The sequence below is a fragment of the Tachysurus fulvidraco genome, chromosome 13, assembly GCF_022655615.1.
Source record: "Tachysurus fulvidraco isolate hzauxx_2018 chromosome 13, HZAU_PFXX_2.0, whole genome shotgun sequence".
Classification (NCBI taxonomy): domain Eukaryota; kingdom Metazoa; phylum Chordata; class Actinopteri; order Siluriformes; family Bagridae; genus Tachysurus; species Tachysurus fulvidraco.
The window spans coordinates 23,078,872-23,101,890 of NC_062530.1; the positions used below are offsets into that span (position 1 = coordinate 23,078,872).

General features: G+C 37.6%; 1 protein-coding gene across 8 annotated transcripts in view; it reads left to right on the forward strand.

The window, feature by feature from the left end:
- The window catches only part of kirrel3b (kirre like nephrin family adhesion molecule 3b), a 215,831-nt gene that overhangs the window by 146,108 nt on the left and 46,704 nt on the right, over positions 1 to 23,019 (forward strand). For all 8 annotated transcript variants that reach the window (XM_027161716.2, XM_027161718.2, XM_027161717.2 and 5 more), the window contains exons 3-4: positions 7,121 to 7,270; positions 20,261 to 20,418. In XM_027161716.2, coding sequence (XP_027017517.2) covers positions 7,121 to 7,270; positions 20,261 to 20,418 — 308 coding nt within the window. The remainder of the gene's footprint in view (positions 1 to 7,120; positions 7,271 to 20,260; positions 20,419 to 23,019) is intronic.

The window sequence follows — 23,019 nt, forward strand, 5'->3', positions numbered from 1 at the left end:
CAGCTTTTGACGTGCCTCTCCTCATTTACAAATTACTACTTGAAATAAATCAGTCTAATTGTTTAATTTTACATAACACTTATTGAATTGTGATCCCTACAACCTTTCCATCCCCCAGGACCTTTCAGCACTCAGTTTCTCATGCATATTCATAAATTAAGCAAGTTGGATTTTTTTTTTCTCCAAGCTCTGATTTATTAATGGTTTGTGAGTGTGTGTGTGTGTGTGTGTGTGTGTGTGTGTGTGTGTGTGTGTGTGTGTGTGTGTGTGTGTGTGTGTGTAAAAGCATGTTACAAGTTGGATAACACCCATAAAAATATCTTACTAACAAGGTCTTAATTTTTTTTATTATATGTCTATAAAAGATTACTACTACTACTTATAATAATAATAATAATAATAATAATAATAATAATAATAATAATAATAATAATAATAATAATGATAATAATAATACGCATGTCCATTTTGCAGGTTAGGATTTTAAAAAAAAGTTTGTAAAATTGTTCTCATCACCTTTTTGAACATGAATTTCATTGAACTGGGAAATTTGTTTTCAAATCAACTAAAAGATTAGGACAAATTGCATCAAATATCAAATTAGTACCTAGAATCAGGGCCTTAAGTTTTTTTTTTTTTTTTTCCATATAAGAAAACTTAATGTATTTCTGAATCTTATGCCCAGAATCTTTTGAAGCTTTTGCCAAGAATTTTTCATTAAGTATGTATTCAGCAAGATCTCGGGTCTTGTCTCCTCTGACCTTCAGTGGTCACGCTACTGTGCTATCTCGCTGTTGATGTCACACTCTAATTAAACCTTTGTGGGTGGTTGTGTCCCAGCAAATTCCCTCTGCTCTCGAGGAACCAGCCGTCGGCTGTAAACAACCGGGACGAGTGTGATGAAGGAAAGGGGACAAAGTGGGACTCGTGCTAATGAGGGAAGAGTGAGAACAAAGCCTAATGGGACATCTGTGTCAGTTTAACAGTGATGAGTGTGAAGTAAAGAAGATGAGCCAACTGCCATGTTTTTTATGTGTCTCGATGGTGGACTTGCATACAGTTCTCATGAAGATTGCATGATTTTTTTTTTGTTGTTGTTGTTTTTATTTGTTTTTTTGTTGGTTTTTTTTTCATGTTGTTCTAAGAGTGGTTTCAAAGCCAAGCATCGAGCAGTGAAGAGCAAAGCACTTAAAGTAATATCGCACCACAGCAGGTCTTTTCAGCACCGCCGCCTATGTCAACAAGCGGAAATCTCATCAATAAAGAAAGAATAAATGACATATCTACAACTGCTTTCACAAGGCAAGCAGCTGTCTGCATTAACATAAGTGTGACACCTTGTACAGCACAATAGTTATCCAAATCCACTCTTCGCAGCACAGGTGCACTCGCAGCCTGTCTCTCTGGGGCCTAGTAATCCAGAGCCCAAAGAGCAGTGCTTAAAAAGAAAGAATCTGTTTCCGATCCACTTGAAGACACAAGAAAAAAACAAAAAACATTTTATCAGTCCCAAACCTTTCCTCAACACCTCCGTTAGTATTTCACCGACACTGACTCTCAGTGATGTTTGGCCATGACATCAGATCTAAAAGCTCAAGTCTAATCTCTCTTAACAGCACAGAAACAAAGAAACTATTAGGGTTGAGTAATGCCTGACAGCGTTTATGTAGTGTTTCCTCTGAATATTATTGTTTCATGGAATTATTTATTTGTATGTACCAGAGGAAATATATCTAGAAATATAAAAACTGACAATTGGAAGCATTTCCCTGTGGCGTCTGGTCTTAATTGAACAGATTGAATTCACACCATGGTTTCATACATTACAATAGTTCTCCTCATTTGGAACAACTCGTGATGTCTTCTCAGATTTCCCAAACAGTCATTCAGGAACTCTAATCCTGCTATGATCTGCAATCATGCAGCTCATTAACATATCCTGCCTTTCTTTCTGTCCCGGCTCTTTGGAAATGTTTTAGGAAGATACACTCGCTCACCCAAGCAACCATTAATCACTGATGCCCGTCTCCACTTCTCTCATCATTGATCGGCTATAAAGTCTCATCCATTTCATGGCCTGATGGATCCATTAGCTCTAATGGGGGCTATTTTGCATTGTTTGTGTTCAGTGACATATGCTGTCTTCAGGACTCATTGTGATCAATGGATATGTTGTTTTATTCCTCATGCTGATCCATGATGCTCTTAGGTTGCTCAGGAATGTATGCACAATTCATTCAGAGTGAGATGAATTAATGGGATTGATAGAAGATTTGACCTGATCCATGAGCTTGTTGGTACGTGTGTGACAGCAATGCATCTGCTTTAAAGTGTACCTGAAATCAAAACAGGGGTTTCAGAGCTTTGTCTCTTAGTGTTAAGGACACCAATATGGGTTAAAGAAAAAAAAAGATTTTCAGAAATATTATTGGGGTCACGGTGGCTTAGTGGTTAGCGCGTTTGCCTCACACCGCCAGGGTTGGGGTTCGATTCCCACCTCTGCCTTGTGTGTGCGGAGTTTGCATGTTCTCCCCGTGCCTCGGGGGTTTCCTCCGGGTACTCCGGTTTCCTCCCCCGGTCCAAAGACATGCATGGTAGGTTGATTGACATCTCTGAAAAATTGTCCGTAGTGTGTGATTGTGTGAGTGAATGAGAGTGTGTGTGTGCCCTGTGATGGGTTGGCACTCCGTCCAGGGTGTATCCTGCCTTGATGCCCGATGACACAGGCTCCCCGTGACCCGAGAAGTTCGGATAATTGGTAGAAAATGAGTGAGTGAGTGAGAGAGAAATATTATTGTTTTTAATTTTATAGTTAACTTTCATGGAAAGTTTTGCTACTAAAGCCTAATTTACTAATGAAAGCTTTTGGATTATGTAGCATTATAAGCCCTCCTGTTTATATATGGTTTTATATTAATTTATTAGTAATTATTATTTAGTAATTATATTCCAAGGAGAACCACATTAAGGCAAAGCTGCAACTGTCATTTGGTGCGACCATTACTTTTTAATCCCTTCTGTATAGATGTCATGTTATATGTACAGTTATAATGTACCAAGATGATCTACATCATGGCAAGGTGAACTTGTCATTTGGTGCAACTGATCATTTTTAGTCCCTCAGGTTTATATATGGTTTTATATGTCCAGTGATCATGAACCTAGAGTATCTATGTTAAGGCTAGATTTAAAGTGTCATTTGGTGCAACTATTACTTCCAAATCCCTTCTGTTTATGTTGGTTTATGTGTCCAGTGATCATATTCTAAGATGATTTACATTAAGGCTAAGGTAAAACTGTTATTTTGTGCATCCATTGATTTACAGAAGTAAAGAAACTGTTTATTGTAGAGTGGGGGCTATGTGTTAAGATGTGATTTAGGTCATGTCAAGGTTAGTATTTATGATTTACTATTTAGTATTCGTGATTGCTGCCAAAAGCTGGCTGGGTCAAACGATGTTCTTCATAAAGGTCATGCTGAATGCTTGCATGATGGATGAGTAGGAGTTCTTAATGTCCATGTGTGCTGATGGTATTGCAAATGACCTTTAGTTCATAAGGCGTTGGAAGTTACTGCAGAACTAAATTATACACTCTTTTTCCTGACTGAAAACCGAAGTCCTTAGGATTTGCAGCTGGGCGTTACATGTTAATAGATGCTTCAGGAAACCCATCAATCCCTCCTTGGCAGGAGAATAAACCAGAATATTGAGCCGAGTCAGTGGCCATTAATGTTATTTAAGGTGTTCCAGTTTCTTTGACTAGCTGTGAATGCAAAGGGAACTTAACTGATTTGAAATGTCTGATATACTGTATCACCATGTGTTTCTGGTGTTTACACAAAAATGTAAGTAGTATAAGAAACAGATTTCAAATTATATGTATGTCTGATCCTGGTTAAGAATTCCTGTAAGCACGTTCTTGTAACTATGGATGAATTGATTAATTTAAAAAAAAAAAAGATAATTTTCTCTCATAATCTGAATCCCCACTGATTATGGTGTGGCTATATAAGTAGTAGCTGTTCTGATGGGTTGTTAAATGATTTGGTTGTTCTATTCCTCTGGCATCATCCCACTCACTGAGACAGATTAAAAGCTAGATGTGGGCAGATAAAACACACAGCAACATAATTGGCTACTCGTCTCCCCCTCAATGGGGAAAACAATGCACACTTAATGTTCTATTAATACCGAATAGGATCCGATGAGTCAAAGGGTAACAATTGGCGTTTGTGGCACAACAGCCTCAACAATTCCTGATACCCTTTCCTTTTTTTGTGTCTTTTCTGCATATGTTTATGATCGGTAAAGTATAGTGAGAGTAATGCAGTTATAAGATTGAGCAACACTGCTTCGGGGTTCCCGAATCGATCCTGAGTTCGGTTTACTGTCTGTGGAGTTTCCTAGGTTCTCTGGTTTCCTCTCATTTCCCAAACACATGCCAGCTAACGGATAGGCTGCTCTGACTGCACACTGCCCTGACCAATCCTATCCTTTCTTACTGACTATAAATGAATGAATAATGACGCTCATGAAAGGGCAGATAGGGTCTACAATGACCTTGAAGTTCATATAGTCAGTCATATAAATACAAGACAATCAGGTTTGTAGCACTAGCTTATTAGTATTGTGTTTCTGATTGTTCAATAAAGTACAAGCTGTAAGTGGTTTGATCTTGAACGGAATGATAAAAGATTCATGGAACGGTGAGGTTTGGCCTGCTTATCGGATCAGCGGGCAGGAGGTGCCTCGCGCTGCGAGACAATTATGTCACTGTGCATTATTTCGAGTTAGCATGACTCATATCGATGGACAGTGCAAGCAAAATCAATACTCTACCTCCAGGCATTCATTGGCAAAATTCCAAGTAGGGGATTGGTGGACATATTAAGTTACAAAGCAAAGAATAGCTGGATAATAGTTGGATATTTTGCTGAACCCAACCACAACTCTGGATTTTCTAGAAAGAAAAATAAATCCTATAGAAAACCAGATTGAGATCATTTTTAAAGCTGGCGTCCATTCGGTAATTAGTCTTTACCGGGTAGTGAAAAAAAAAAGGTTGGTGCTAAGCAGTGAAGGCTTGTAGAAGCTTTCCTGAAAAGCCAATCTCATCTACATTCAGACATCAGCAATAATTAGGGAGAAAATATACTCATGAGAGCCGTGGAAGTCACTTATATCGAGAGGGCTGTGAAACGTGCTGCGAACAATGAAAAGTGTCCTCATCTGACTTTTTTTTCAATAGATGAGCAAATGTCTATACCAGTGTCTCGCTCCCCATGCAGATTTCTAAGTAATGGTGAACTGAAGTCTTTTAAAAGACTATCTGACTCATATAAGATTGTTTGCTGTCGTAATGTAGACTCCTCTCTTACTGCATTATTAAACTGTGAATGTTCTTCCTCTGCCGGAAGAGATATGAGCACATCACTCCATTTATGCACAATTGTGAATTTAAGAAGATATATACAAGAGAGAAGGATTTGTACAGTACTTTTGAACGTCTCAGGCTTTGTCATGTCAAACTTACAAAAGATACTGCCGGTGCTGATATTGGAGACTCCTACCATCAGTGTTGAATAACCACCTCCTTTCAGAAAACTGTTGATTATAACAATGATATCATTTAGTATAGAAACAGTAATGTCTAGGAACCTGTGATTTGCCGTGCGGCTGAAAGGATAGCTGATAGGAGAGATGCTATTAAACAAAAATGAATCTATATTTTCCAACAAGTTACCTCTGCGCATTAACAAGCAGTGTGTTATAATGAGGTCTACCTTCTATGATCATGACACGATCTTGAAATTAACATATTGATATGCATGGATTTGGCATAAATAGCGTCAAATTAAAGGTGTAAAGATGCTATCTATAGCCCTAACTTTAACCTTTATACAGTATGTTGTCACCTGTGATTCAGTCAGGAGAAGTGTGATAAATTTGCAAGTATGATATCAATCTGACGTGTAAGGAATAGGTGACATTATTTCTGTACTTTATACTCCTACTTGACTGAGAATGTCTTGAAAGAGTGTTAAAGCAGTGGATGAGTGAGAGAGAGAGATTAAGCAAGAGTCTTACCTGTTTGGAGAGAACATTGATTTTAATGGCTTTTTTATACTGTACAGTAGATTCACCATTCCATGGATCTTTTATCAATATTTACTTAAAGGTGGGGTTTGCGATGTTTGAGAAATGCTTCAGAAAACTGAGTCGGGTCGACAAACAAAACAAACGTGTAGCCAATGAGCATAAAGGGGCGGGTCTTGTCAATATGCGGCGGAGAGAGTGTTCAATGCGCATGTGTGACATTAGCAGAATGCGGTTTTAACATTGACATGGCGGATAAAAACGAAAAGCGAAAAAAGGCTTACGATAAGACAAGAAGCACGACCCGTGTTAATATAGGATCAGCTTTCCAGCGCTGGAGAGAACTGTACGTCTTCCACGTGAAACGGAGCTAAACCTTTCACAGAGGGTGAAAACACATTTGTATTACCATAGTATTACTCATTGAGTTCATTTATTGATAAAAAAATATCCCCTCGGCCAGCTGCCCCAGCAGGTTCCGCCCTAATAGTTGACTTTCAAACATCGTACACCTCACCTTTAATACAGTGAATATTTGGTATGTCAGTTTTAAGAAGAAAATATTACGTATAGATATCGATACATATCAATAATTTCACGTTTCCCATCAAAGCATGATTTCATTGCTTATAAACGTGTTTCTAATTTCTAGCATGAATGATGTAGAGTGAGCGTGATAAAATCTCATAGTATTAAAATAAACCAATTACATTGTGAAAGGATGTTGACGCTGATGGGAGCTATAACTATAGTATTAAATTTAAGCAATTAAAAACATGCCTGGTAGGATAGCACAGTGGCACATGTCTGCTGCAAAACACCAGTGTCGTGGGTTCGATTCTTAGCTCAAGTGGGCGCTCTGTGTTTGATATAATTTGTGGTTTTATAGATACACATTCAAATCATGCTGAAGGAATGAAAACTATTTGTGTAAGTGTTACTCAGTTCAATCATTGAGATTATGTACATATTTGAATGAAGTAAATTCAGTGAGCTTCCTCACGTGCTGTTTTATTCTCCAGGTTATCCTCGCTACACTGTAATTGGAGATCACAGTTCTGGGGAACACCACCTAAGGATCCAGAGGGTCGAGCTATCGGATGATGCTGTGTTTGAGTGTCAGGCCATCGAGGCTGCCATGAGGTCTCGACCTGCTCGACTCACAGTTTTGGGTGAGTTTTCATCACTTTACAGCTTTTACATAATCTTTTGGAAATCCCTAACATTTAAAACAGTGGGGTGTATTGAGATTTGTTTTGTCGCAAAAAAATGTGTCAGTGTTCTAAGGCGAACAGTTTGTGTGTTCAGAGCTGGGTTATGGGACATGCAGAATTTCTGGGCAACCCAAAAAAGTGCAGTTTGTTAAATTGAGGTTTCTTTATTTTTATTCTTGTATAAGAGTCTGAGATTTCTGATTTTCATATAGAGACATGATTGTCAATGTCGGGTTCAGACATACCTATTTCCAGTGGGGCTTTTATTTATTTATTTTCCCCGCATGAGAGATTACTATCAACTTTAATCAAGATTGTGATGTTTATTGTTTAGCGTATTTCTAAGCTTAATCGCTTAATCTAAACCTCAATAACTAACAACAAAAAAACTTCTACAATTCTACAATAATCCATTGTGATTTAATATAATATATTTGGGAAGAAAATGATGTAAAAATCTGATTAAATGACATTTACAGAGTCAATTTTTGATAGTGTTCTCTAAGGTAAATCTCTGCTGGGATCATAGGAGGGTTTTACTTTGCAAGGGGTCCCTGTTTACAGAAATTTTGAGAAAGAGAACTCTAGAAAAACTCTAGTCTTTAAAATGAAAAGAAATAATGAGGTGATTGTTTCACATAACTCAAGTCTGAGACCGGCTTTAATATACAAACCAAGGAAGATTTGTAGTTCATTTTATTCAGTTGGATTAAAATGCCATGCATAGGAAAATCTAAATTCTCGAAATTACTGTATAATGGAAGGGATAAACTCATCCATCTGTCATCTCAGTTTTATAAAGGGTATCAGTCATATATCCTGGAAAGGTCTGTTACTGTAGGGACATCATCTGAAAATGTCACCTAGCGCTTTATAGATTAGGTACATATTGTACACCTCGTAAATTAGAACCTGGCACATGACGGTATAATATCAAATGTTACTAAATTTTGTTTACAGAAGATAAATTAATTAGAATAGAATGGCACCTTGCAAATGAGGTCCAAAATTCACCCCATCGGTGACGTTAACAGAAAAATAATAACAACCTACGTGCAAAACAAAAAAATACAAAAAATGATAATAATTCACTGACCAATGTTGCCCTGCTGGTGCCATGAGTTCTCAGTTTTAATTTTCTGCTACAAATCCTGCCATCTTCATTATTAAACCAGAGAGGTCATCGAATCTTAATTAAACTTTATTGGGTTATTATACAACGTTGCTGTTTTTGCATTATTGGGCAGCTACTGCGGTTATCTATGTTCATGCTCCAATCAGCTACCTGGAGGGTTTATCTTCAGCACTGAGAAACTAAACTCACACACACACACACACACACACACACACACACACACACACACACACACACACACTTATCTCTCCCACCAGGCCAGGCCTGGGGAGGCGTGTAGCTTGGAGAGCAAGAAATACAAAAAAAAGGGTGAAAGACAAAGAAAGAGATGAATGAGACAGATAGAGGGAGAGAAAGGCTTTAGGCTCGGCCACCACAATGCGATTCGCCTTATTGATCTCTTTTAATAAAAAGTGAAACTAATGATCTATGAGGCGGAGGAGGTGGCTGTGGGGGGAGAGGGAAGGAGAGAAGACAAATTGCATTCCATGGTGGCTCGCTTCTTCTCTCTTCTGTAAACGAGTATGAATAAGTAATTATAGATGCCTTATTATGGTGTAAAGAAGAACAGTCTCACCCTTCATAAGCTTTAGACCAACTGTGATCCCTTGGCACTGCATGCTAGAGGTAATGAGTTGGAGAGACAATGATATACACGCTGTGTTTTTCATTTTCTCTTCTCTTTCTCAACCTCAATTGGTAATGATTAATTGGATCATGATTATTTTGTATTGTATTGGGGTCTCTCGGCAAAACTAGTTTGTCAAATGAACCGCCATGAATTATGGCTTTTGTTCTTTGTACATAGTTCACATCTTATCCGGACTGGATAATGTTTGTACACGGACCTTGATCTTTAGGTTGTTGGATTTGCTCATGATTTGGATTAATATTGGATCACATATTGAGTGGGAGATTAGGTAATAAAACAAGGTAAAAAAAAATAAAAATATATATAAATATGGTGTGAACAATTAAAAAAAACCTACAGACAATTAATATAATTTAACAAACAAATGAATGAATGAATGAGTTAACAAATAAACAAAAAAACAAATAAATAAATAATCTGATGCAAATCGAGATCAGGAGCTATGTGTGGGACATTAACACATTAATTTAAAAATACATACCTTTATTCAGTGCTAGTTTTTTTTTTATGTGGAGGAAAAAACTGTGACATCAACAAAGAAGTGTGTGTTTTATATGTTTTTCATAAATTCTATTTTATATTAGAATTCTTATAGAATTCTTCTTCTTCTTCTTCTTCTTCTTATTATTATTATTATTATTATTATTATTATTATTATTATTATTATTATTATTATTATTATTATTATTATTATTATTATGTGCAGTAGTAATAGTAGTAATAATAGTAGTAGTAGAGGCAGTGTTGCTAGAAGTCCAAGCACTGCAACAGATTGTTTTTGCTAGCATTTGTAAATACTTCTTAAATTTCTTTCCTGTTCTGCCATTTTCCATCATGCCCCTCTCTGATATGACCACTGAAAACAAAAACGAACTCACGGCTGTATATGACTATCACTCGTAATCTGGGCAGTAATTTATGCAAGCGTGGGATCACAGCCATCACCGTGCTGTCTGTTACGGCCCAATCTGTGGTGTAGTGATGACAAGAGCAGGAACTTGGCTGTTCCTCTCCGCCGCATCTTACCTGACAGCTAGAGAAACACCTCAGCCTTTCCAATTCCCCTTTATAACAGGGCTGTCTCTCACACGGTTGGCTGTGGATCTGGCAGAAAGTGTGATCTGCCAGTTCAGACAGCGCAGGACACACTTCCTACACTACTGCGACTGCTTTTGTATTTAATCACACGTTACTAAGTTTGAGAAATGAAATGCTATTCATGTGGAATATACAGTAAAACCTATGAAACTGTTATAAAGAAACTGGGACACGAGAGTCGAAGATACTTTACATCGTACACATTCTGAACTTTTGTAAGGATTAATGTTGTTCACAGATGATTCAGCTTTTTGTGTTTGACAAATCACATTTTGTTAGGCGGTGCTTTAATCATTTTTTTCTTATTTATGTCTCACAAACCATATAGAAATGTGATGAATAAAGAATTTTATATTACTTTTTTGACCTGTGATGGAAAGGTTGACAGGAATTCTCTTTGAGCTATACACAGCATTAAAACCCACAGTCCTTCTTCTATGCTGCACTTTATCAACGTCACCGTCCATGAAGGCAATGAAAAGTTCAAAAAAAGCCTTTGTATGGTGATCTGTGAACTTGACTCCGTATTTTAACATGATTCTGGGACTTTGTGTGACCTCTAGTGGCTCCTCATGACTGCATTAGGGAAGAAGGATGGGAGTAAGTGGTTTATCTGGGCTGCCTGTCATGCCCTTGAGGCTAATTATACATCTACCTACAAGAGAGCTTTCTCAGCCTCGAGGGTCTTTCTGGCCTCACAAGAGTGCGACAGATGCTGAAGTGTGGACAGATAAGCTTCATAAAATTTGAGAAAACACACACACACACACACACACACACACACACACACACACACACACACACACACACACACACACACACACACACACACACAGAGTACTATTCAAGCATTTCTGTTAGCATTTCTGTCTCATGAGTACCATGATCAACGCATTATTGATTTCAGCTAATTGATATTTTTAAAGCTCTTATAAATTTGTCCTTGGATTCCTCTTCAAATGAATCCTCTCAACTCAATTAATATCCACTTCCACTGATTAGTGATTTTGACGCAGTCCCAAAAGAAAGCCAAACATTAAAGTCAGACAAACAATTTCCACAAGTCATAATGCCTTCCCAAGTATTCTCTGTTAATTTAAGTTATAAAACTACTCATTAGAAAATGTTTGCCTTTCCAGAAATTAACTCCTTACAAAACACAAGGGCTAAATCTACCTCAGCAGTTTTTCGTTTGCTGCTGCGCAAATTATTCATTAGGAGGTACGACTATGAAAAGATCAAGGGTCCTTGCGGGTGGAATAAACAGTTTGAAATGTAGGCTCCTTGAGTTAAAGAGCACTCCAAGTCCTCTGTGCTTTTTCCTCCGTCATTTCATAAGCCCGTCTCAAGGCATGCAGATTATTAACTTTTAATTGCGAACACAGCAACACAGGACACATCTCCAGATCGTGACAGGATCAGACGCCTAGATCGAAGTTTATTAATGTGAACAAAGGAATGTAATCAAGCTAGACTGTGCCCTAAAATGCAGCAAAATAATTCATTTAAAGTTTCATTGCCTATGAGTCCTTAGAACTGAAAAAAAATCCTATAAATGTTTTGACCAAAATATATTTTGTTTGATTTTATAATTGGCAATCAAGAACTCTCCATGTTGGTTAGTAATGCACTGGCATTCGTTTTTGATGAACTCATACCAATCTGGTCTCAATAAATCCAAATGAAATGCTTCATAAATGGATAGTGTGCTGGGGGGAAAAAAAACAAAAACCTTTATGTTATAAATTGTATATATATTTCTGCATGCTTTCCGGAACTGTAATAACAAAATTAAAAAAATAAATAAATAAATAAAAATCCTGGAACTAATTACAAAATTACAAACAAACAAACAAAAAAAAAAAAAACTTATAGCATTTTATATTCAGGTTAAGCTCTTAAATGAAAAAGGAGAAAAATCTCATTTAAAGATTTAATTCCAGCTGGTTCCTGAGTGGAGCAACAAAGAAGCATTACAGCTCTCTATATCTGGCACATTGTGTGTTAGAATCCCATAAGTGCCACAACTATGAAGCTCCAGTGCCCATAGTGTCTGGGTGGGAGGGGTAGCATACTCACTTCCCTGTCAATCACAGTGACACCATCCAATCATGGGCATCTGTGAGTTTACGTATGTGGAAGATGTTTATGTTCACATGTCTTGAAGGAAGCATGTCGCCCTCACGTCACTCTCACCGACTGGTAGCTGTCATATGATACAGTTGTCGAGTCTGAATCTTGTCTGTACTACTGGTGAATTGAATGATGCATGTGTAATTAGACCAATTATTATGCATTATTATGCATTATTCATTTGCATAAACATGTCATTTTATTAACAAGTCCAACATAAGAGCTCTATACAGAATGAAGTTATTAGTGATCTGATTTTTTATTATTATTATTATTATTATTATTATTATTATTATTATTATTATTATTATTATTATTATTATTATTATTATTACCCTTATTTTATTTAGATCTATTCACTCTCTTCACAATACAGTATATGAAATATAAAGTGATCAGGGTGAATATCAAGCAAACAAGGTGCACACTGCAAACTCTGCTCTAAATGTGCACATACAGTACATGTCTTAATCAGCTCCTCCCAGATGTCTACATTTTTTTCATTTTTTTGGGCAGTGACCTTGTATTGTGACCTTAGCCACCTTCGCTTAAACATATCTGGGTTCTGCCATTTAAAGTACACATCAGCCTGCTAGAATAACATCTTCAGCAAATTAAAAGCCATGCTTAAGATATTTATTTAATTTTTTATATAACAGTCAAGCCAACACATCCAGCAGATGTCCACCAGCTACACTGAGGTCTCATTCTCTGTAGGATAGCATTTTCCATGCTTTGTTTGCCATACACAGTCCTTGACTGTCATCCTGGCCGTGTGCAAAGCAGGACTACTGTGATCATGGTGACTCAAAAAGAAAATAAGGCAGCATGTGTTTTACAGAGTCAAAACAATCAGGCTAGTGAACATAAAAACCATACCGTTATGCAAGGTAAGGGCATCAACAAGGCAGTCAAGAGAACATACCTGGAGCCTCGGCTGGCAAGAATTTGCAAGGTTGCCATGTGTTTATAGAAGGTTTATTCAGGAAGTGTATCAGGATATGACCGCAGAAGTAATTTCAGGAGGGCTATCACTGACATTTGCAGACCAAACTCTGGGTGTTCCTTCTAATTCTGTAAAAGACAGTCACAGTCCCAAAAGACAGATGGTTCCCTCAACCTCCCAACAATCCTCTCTTCTTCAGGATACTGCTTATCCTTTTAGCTTTGTTCATTTCATAAGGCCAGTCTTTCACACATCTTGCTGTTATTCACAGTGGTTCAATCCAGTAAATGGAGTAGGCAATCAAGGTTTGTAAACCTGTAAAGATCTTCGATATTCACTCCTGAGAGAGAGCCACAAAGATGCCCCAAGAGAGGAAAAATGAATGGGAGCTTTTATTACTGAATCCTGTCTGCTATAAACAGCTGTATTTGTGACAGGACATGAAGGGAGGATTTTGACTTGAAACACTGAGTCACATGTGTCACCAAACTCCATTTCATAAGCCCATAATTCCCATGTAATGAATATTTGATTATAACGTAACCATTGATAGATTTTCTGTTTCACAACTCCATGCTGCCCGGTTCAAATTAAACTTGGGTCTCTTGAGAAACTTGCATGTTTTTAGCCCTGTCTGCACAAGTATATCCTTTGTTCCTGAGCATTTTCTTATCTCCTAATGAATGCATTTGTCCATGGTGTCCTGCAATAGGTGCTGTCCTATCTAGAATGTTCTCCTACCCTCACATCCACCAACACCATAGCTAGGATAAAGTGGTTACTTGGGGTAAATTGAAAAGGTATGTAGGTATGAGTTTTAGGATTGGGACCCTTTAACAGGTCTTTTATGTTTAAGGGATTCATTTTACTCCCCTGCCCAGTGGCATCACCAGTCAATCCCCGACCTCTCCATCACAGGCCGTAGAGGCTCAGCATGCAGGCGATGGGAGCTGTTGGTGAAACAGATGGCTGCATTGTTGCTCCAGACATGGCAGCATCGCTAGGCTTGCTTCACTGCATTCCTCCATTTCTCAATTCCATTTCTACTAATGTTCTCTTCCATTGTCCTCCAAATTAGCCTCTGCACCACTCTCAAACTCCAGGCTATGGGATGAAAGACCATGTCACTGACCTGTTAGTCAAACTCACTGCCGATATTTTAGACTGAGAGTAGGTGTTGTATTGGCCAGAGTGGATTTTCTTTTTAAGTGTAATTGCAGTGAAATTACTGTGGGATCACACAGGGCATCTCTCTCTCTCTCTCTCTCTCTCTCTCTCTCTCTCTCTCTCTCTCTCTCTCTCTCTCTCTCTCTCTCTCTCTCTCTCTCTCTCTCTCTCTCTCTCTCTCTCTCTCTCTCTCTCTCTCTCTCGCTGTTCCTCTGTGTGTATGTGTATTAAGATCTTAGTCCCACAGGTAATTGAGGATGCTCAAAGCTCGAAGGCTTTCGGAAAGACTGTTTTTTTACTCACTTTGTTTAATTACAAATCTATTTGCTTTCCCTTTAATTTATAGTTTTATTTAATTATCTACTGAATGTTCACACATCCGGCCTCGAGTTTGTTTCTAAACCTTTCTATTCCACTCCTTCTTTTACTTCATTCTGTCTTTCCACTCAGACTTTCTATTACAAATAGGTGATATGCCCAAGCGTATAGTTTTTGTACCTTTTAGTATATTTATATAAAAAGATACATATACAGTAGTGTACTTTTAAAGCTTTACCCACATCTTTATCCACATTTCCAGTAATAAAACACATATTAATGGTACAAAAGATGAGGTTACCACCCCAATGACAAGAAAAGGTCTAGTTTATAGAGTGTACCATTGAAATTCATTTCGCTGAATTGGAGGACCACACAACTTTGATTTGTCACACTTTTTTGCCTGCAGTTTTATTACTCTCTTGCACTTTTTTAATGAACTCCAGTTCCATCTCTTATCTACCGAGTGGGAATAAGTTAATGAAACCCTCATGAATACCTTCTTGAATTTCTCCTGTATTCACTTCTCTAATGGTCGGCTTGAAGTACGTAAAACTAGCTTGCACAGCATTTATCATACCGTAGACTTCAAATCAGGTTATCTAATAGCTACTTAAATATTCAACTCCACTAAATTATGTATTTGAATTGGCAGGACATTCAAAAACAGACAAGTTACAGGCGTCACTTGAACTTTCAATTAGTTTCCCATCTAAAATATGAATCTGTCAGTTGTTCTATACTAAGCAAACCCTCTTCATCCTAAAAAAAAAAAAAAAAAAAAAAAAAACCTTGCAGGCATACCTCTAGAAGAAAGAGTTTTCCAATTACAAAAAGACAGAGAAAGAGGAAGAGAGGCAAGAGAGGATTGATAAGCTTTCAGAAAGCTTAGTGAAGAAAGAGGAAGGATTGCAGGCAGCTGGTTGGTAATTAAAGAGGGCCGATCAATCGGTTCTGCTGACCGGCTCATGAGAAATCTATCAAGAGGCCATAGTAAAGTGCTAATTTGGAGCCATTAGTGGCTGCCGAGTTTGCAAACAGGACCATAATGATGATGGCTTGTGTGGTTAAGGTCTTGGCCCTTGTGTGCCTGTCAGAGTGATGGTGCCCGGAAGGGGAAGGCGAAAGAAGGGAGAAGGCTGAAAAGGCTTTTCTGAAAAAAAAAAAAGGCCTGAAATAACACCTCATTCTTTTAATGATTGCCACCATTCAATCAGGAGTAGACATTATAGTCTGTGCTGGCACTGAAAAATGAGTTTGAAGGACACTGTCCCTGCCAGTCTGGAAGACTTAAAATTTTTGCAACTCTGGAAATATAAGCTAGGCAAGTTCTAGTAAATATGTATGGCTCTTTAAAACAAACGTCTCGTTTATTGCGCTCATGTGAAATTAAGACAATAAAGCTGCAGCATCGGTGACTTCAGATAATTCCTTCATCTTCATTTTCAGCAATAATTTTATGCAGGGTCCAAAATCTTGAGACTATTCCAGGATCACTAGGCAGTAGACTACTGGATTATAACCTGGATAGGATACAAGTCCACTGTGGCGTACTGAGCAAAACTCTTTGCAGACACTAGCCCAAGCTTAGGACCAAACTGGGGACCATAGAGCTATGAGAACACCTCCATCCATTGTGCCACCGCAATACATTGACATACTTTGAAAATGAATACTTTGGTTCTGTACTTCGAATGGCTTTGAGGTATCCTTGTAGTGGATAATGTCACAGCTAGTGTTTCTAATCTTAACCAGAAAAAAGGAATTACTGGAGATAAACTAATGAGTTTCGCGTTTAAGTTTGAAGGTCTACATTTTATGATAATTGACGCATGTAACGTAATTAGACGTGTCAGAACTTCTTGTATGAGCTCAGGTAACTAAATTAAATGGAATTTCCGAGTAACTGGAGCAGACATGACATTTTCCAGTCTGTCGTTTGTCCTAGAGCTTCCAGCTTGGTTGAAGAAGATGGTTTATCAAAAATAAATTTAAATACACTGTTAACCCTAAAAATAATGCATGATTTATAATAATGCGTTAAAATAATCTCAATCATAATACATCATGATATACTTCTGATAATAATGCAAAGCCCTTTCCAGAAATTGTTTTCAACAGCCCATAGTTGGATCATTCCAGACAATGAATCCCACATGATTTAATAGCGGACAGAAAATATTTCATGGCCATTAAGTACTGTGCCCGTGATTACTGTAGGCTCTTCTCTTTTAACCCCTAGGTCCTTGTTTGACAAAAATGGACGGTTATAAATTAACACAAAGATTGAGTCATTCTTTTTTATTTATTTATTTTTTTTTTTAATATAGATTTTTAAAGTTGTGACTGATCCACAGACAGTAGGATGGCCTTACGTGAGCACAGCTTTTGCTCGCATTGGTCCGTACCAATTCAGAAGCTCAGCAAGATCTTTGAACAGCTTTAAACAGCATGAGCAGAAATTTTTTGAATAAAATGCAGGCTGTTGAATTCTGAATTAGCCAAATAAGGTCTTGATCACAACCGAGCAGATTGTGTTGGTTGGGTGCACTTTTCAATTCAACGAATCAACAGTGTATATTATGTCCCATTAAGCACCATCTCTCTTTCTCTGTCTCTCTTTTTCCACCTGCATTTTGCATCTGGATTTCCTTCTGCTCCATATAGGCTCTTTAATGGGTACAGCATCAGAGTGGGTGTGTATGGGTGTGTGTGTGTGTGTGTGTACATGTGCAGGCCACGTGGGAGTGTCTCAATGAAAGAGAGAGTATGTAATTAGTGCCATTCAATAACTTGTTAAGTCTGTAAGTCTTAACAACACTCATGCGCCTCCTCTCTCCTGCTGGTTTCCTTTCCCGACCCGTCAAACTCCTTTCACTTTATTGCACTCTTCGCTACTACTACACACTCTGCTGCATTTCATTCAATGTTGCATCTATCTAATCGTATATACAAATAACACCTGCTCTCATTAAGTTCACATGCACTCAGGCCTCAGCATGGCAGCTTTGCGTTGCCATTTTTTAGTAATATCAGATCACAGTTGTTTTCTTAGCGACGGTATTTCCGTTCACCTGCTTACTCATTGAAATTTATGACTCAAATGTGTTATGTGATATACTCATGCCACGAGTTGTTACCTTTAGTATTGAGAAGAAATATATGTATGTGAAGTGTGTCTTATTTCAAGTCACCATGACCCAAGAGCACATATCGCTTAGCTTTATACTAATACACATAGCTTTATACTAATACTATATATGATACACATGATATTCCTAGTTCTGTATGTGTGAGTAACAGTGTTCCACTTCAGATGATCATTTCTGTTTCCAGATTTTAATTAAGTTTCAAATTTAAACTGCATGAACTCTAGGAGCACTGGAAATAGCATAGAGATAGAAATACCCTCATCGTCAGCATGAATTCTGGCTCTGACTTCCACTTACACTGTTGTTGCTTTTGTTTGTATCTTACCTCATATTTTTTAACAAATTTATTGGTTATATTGAAATGCATCTTTCTTTGTTTTACAAGTTTCATATATGATGCATACGATTATACGGCTCATATGAAGTTTCAGTCTTTTCACAGAATCTTACTTTTCATACTTACGTCTCGGATGCCTTGCGAACACCGGTCTTTCTTTAAAATAAACAAATTTATATCTACTGTATATTTGTACCAGTTTCTGTAACAGAACAGTATCTGTTTATTCTGAATAATACATATTGCAAATCGTATAGTGGTGCTAGCTTTCTGCAAAGGAAAACACTATTACTGATTTGTCCGTATTGGGAGAAAGGATACTTATGAGATCACTTATGAGAAAAGGGGGAAGAGAAGAGAAATGGAGAGAGAGAGAGAGAGAGAGAGAGAGAGAGAGAGAGAGAGAGAGAGAGAGAGAGAGAGAGAGAGAGAGTTCATCAGTTTCCACAGATAAACTCATCATCCTATCTTTGAGAGCTTCCGATCCATATTTATTGTTTCACTCCCACAATATTATTGACAGAGTATGAAATCTGAGAATTTATTTCCTCGGAAAAATTGAAATAACAGCACAAAACAGCATAGAGTTTTTGACCAAAAATCTGGTTTCTACACAAGAGGGCCATTGAGATTTTTGACTAAAAATGATAGACTCCATCACATATCATTTAGAATTTCAACTTGAATACAATTTTGGGAAATATATATTCCTCAATTAAATTATAGCTTTCTTCACTAATACACCGAAAATAGATTAGCATTACTTGCTGCCAGCAACACACTCTTAGATAAAAAGCTTCAATCTACTGTATAAAACTTGCACAGACTCAGTGGAAACACTTAAAGTCTATGTAAAACCCTACAAAAAGATATTTCCCCATTATAAATGATACCATCGGTACTTGAAACTAAGAACCATTAATCCATCTAAAAAAAATATTAATATTATTTCCTTTTTTTAGAGGGCAGTGTTGGTAAAACATTTTCCCTAGATGATATTGTTCATGTCTCATAAAGCCTAAGCACTAATGATGCACAGGATTCACTTCTTCGACTATTCAATGTGAATGAATTTAAGCCATTTCTTTTTTAACCTTCTTGATTAAAATGCAGAAGAAATGTTCAAAGAGTTTGCACAGCCAAAGACACATTTACGACCCATTTTTGCTGATATGAGTTATTTCGCTCAACAGTAGCAACTTCAGCAAAGTGACTTTTATGATGTTGAGATTCTAGAGAGCATTTGATTGGACAGAAGGTATGACGAGAAGCCGAGTCGCACAATTATGTCATCAAAATTGTTGGATCTGTATAAGTTGTAGATGTAAATATCTTCCAGTTGCATATTTTGTCATTGTTGCCATAAAAACTTAGCAATAAATTTAGACTTGATATTGAAAGTGATGATTATGATTCATTCTGTGAATGAACCGTTATACCTTAGTTACCGTTGTATCAAAACCACTTATACTAAACCACTTTAGTTTTCTTAAATCTGATGGGTCTTAAGGTATTAATAATTTATTTTCTATACCAGAAAAATTCCTATATTTGTCTGTAAAAAGTAGAACAAATAGTTGCAAATTATAGACTTATGTTAATGAGCATTTATATAGTAACAACTAATTCCCAGCAATTCTCTATATAAAGTAAACCCAATACTGTTATTATTATTATTATTATTATTATTATTATTATTATTATTATTATTATTATTATTATTATTTTGTATTTAAGTTTATTTAACATTTAAGAAAGGAATCTCCAGCGTAAGCACTTTGCCACAATCACTACATTTTCCACCAAAGGAAGAACTTCAAGACTTTGAACTTCTCTGTTTCTTGGTAGCATGCCAAGCTGTGTCTTATATATTATATTATTATTTTTTTTAACATGAGTAGCATGTTGTAGGGATCCATATAGAACACTGCTGACGTGAGCAGATGGATATCCGCCAGAGCTCTGCCACTCACTGACATACGTGATCTTCTTTTTTTTCCCATTCTGCAGTTCCACCAGATAACCCAGTTATTGATGGAGGCCCTGTTGTGAGTTTGAGAGCTGGGGACCCACTCAACCTGACGTGTCACGCTGACAATGCCAAGCCTGCCGCGTCCATCATCTGGATTCGAAACGGGGAGGTGCTAAATGGAGCCATGTACTCTAAGGTGAGTACAGATTTAGCTCTGTCCAGGACACTCTGGTCAAGATATCACACCTTGAATTCACACTATGACCAGGAAGATTCAAGAAATTGAATGCCATCAGTCATCTGCCCGATAATATGTATTTTTATTTCCACGAAACGAAACACTTCTTGCTGCTTGTGTTTATTTCCTTTCGGGTTTTTTAACTAAAGCTTTCTGTCAAATGGCCTCTTGCACCACGTCTGTGATCACTCACGCCATCTGTTAACCTTCAATATAACCCTTAGCTTTGTGTGATTGGAGAGAAATCCCAGGAAATCCAGCTCACAGCTGCTATATGTGTCAACAAAACAAACAGATGGGCAGATATAGCTGAGCACTTGTCTTCTACCAGAATTTAGATCCATTCAGCTGTACCACCACTTAAAATATTTCTACCACCTGGAGTTGTCCAAGATCTATATTATAAAATAGGGTTTTTATATGTGTAGCAGTCTGGGAAAAGGTATCAGTTGTCACTGTTGCTGAATTCTGGAAGACAGCCAGAAATGACTAAAATGCAGGTTTCATCTAAAAAGGACTATAGATATTACTTTTACACCTTGCTGGACTGTATCAGCCAGAAAAATTCAGATCAGAAAAGTCTGTAGTTTGTAGAAAATATATTTCGTTAAAAATTTGTAGGGGTTTCACAGGCTGTCACACAATAAATAAGTGTGCATGCTTTGTATCCAGTCCAGTCCAGTCAGTCACAGCTCTCTAAGACCTGCACATTGCCGACAGCAAATTATACCAATATCATGATATTTCCTGCCATTCAGCACCCCATTTCTGACCCAGAAAAAAATTCAGGTAGAGATCTGTGCCCTCCAGCCTCTAATCACCACCTCCTTGCCATTTCCATATAAATGAGCAATGCAAGCCCACCCTTTAGGGCCTCCCTCTCATCCTATTATTGGCTTTTTTTCTGGATGGGAGATAAATGGCATCGATCTGGCTAGGACGAAGAAGTGGCAGTTTACCCATCATGCAGCTGCATGCGGTCGTTAGCGGTGGTGTCGCTAATCAGATGGCTTCCTGTGCCTGGCAGCAGTGCTGGTATAGAGAGACCTTCTGCGTGATGACGGATGGAAGCCGTCCAAACTCCTAATATCTCTCTTCATAACATTAAAAAGCAATGCACTCAATTAAGATGTGAATGCTTAGTCTGAGTAATGGAGGCTAATATGGAGGATAATAGAGTTGTGTCTGACTGCAGACTGGGAATGTCTTTGAGCCCATAGTTGTGTCTCTAATAATAATAATTTTAGAAATCCTGCAGCATAAATCCTGATAGCTAAGTGGCTATCAAAACCTGTGATGTTATAGCACATGTATGTGCATTTGACATCCTTAAATACAGGTGATCTACACTGAGCATGTGTGTGTAGTGTGTGTAGTGTGTGTGTTGTTAGGGATTACATTTCTGACACTTGTGCTTTAAAAAGCCTTTCCACGAATGTTTGGTGATCCCTCCTGCTTCTCTCTCGCTTTTCCCCTCACTCTCTGAATAGCTGAAGGGATTGGGTATGAGTGCTAATTGAAGTACAGGAGATCAGCAAATAAGCTGCAATAAGTCTGGTGCTTGTAGTTCTGTCGTGAACACAGGAGAGTAGTTTCACATTAGCAAAGAGATGTTTTCAAGATTAGAGGCTTTAGTGTGAGCAGCACGCCAAATGAGCTTTGTAGTACAAAACTCGGTGTCTATCAAACATAGCAAACATCCCTGGCTAATGCTAATCTCAAAACTATAACAAGCTTTATAGCTATTATAGGAGGTATTATCAGTCATATGATACCTATAGGAGCTGTAAACTCTCCAGGAACATATTATAGGAGATATAATCAATCTTGAATTATCAGGTACTATGTTGCAGGCTATAATGGGTAAGATCAGTTTATTGGTTTTGTAGTAAGATTAGATGGTCTAGGTTCTGATATGATACGTCTTCCTTGATTATAGGCCAGCTTTCCCTTTTTTTTTTGAGGGCATGATTTTTTTTTCTTCCTGTACCTCGTGGTAATTTCATTTTGTGTTCCTTTCTGTTCTTGTATCCACCCACATGCCATCAAAGCCCTTTCTTTTTACCTGCCTCTCAAATTTCATTAATTCTCTCACCCTTTATTTTCACAAAACCACTAATATAATTAGAGGCAAGGCTTTCATCATAACCTTCACCATGAGACGGTCTTTGGAAAGGGAAAACTGTTGCCAGGCTAATGAACTTTATTAGCACTCCGAATGAATTTTTCATGACACAGAGGTCAAGCAGAGAATTGTGGAAGGTTTGATTATAAGAGGGACAGTATAAGTGCAGCTATATTTAGCACATCTGACCTCTTCTATTAAAGCTAGAAACATCAGTCCGTCCTTTTCCATTGTCAAGCGTATTACCGTCTCTTACTGGCATTCCGCCACTGAATTAAAATTGGGAGATTGGAAAAGTAAAGAGACATTTAATTAACTGGGCTATAAAATGGCAAAAATTAATCAGAACCTGAGGTGCAGGGATTAAATTAGCTAATCAGAGAATAGCTCCTGACCCCAGTATCAGTATTGAGACAAAAACACAACTTTCTTTT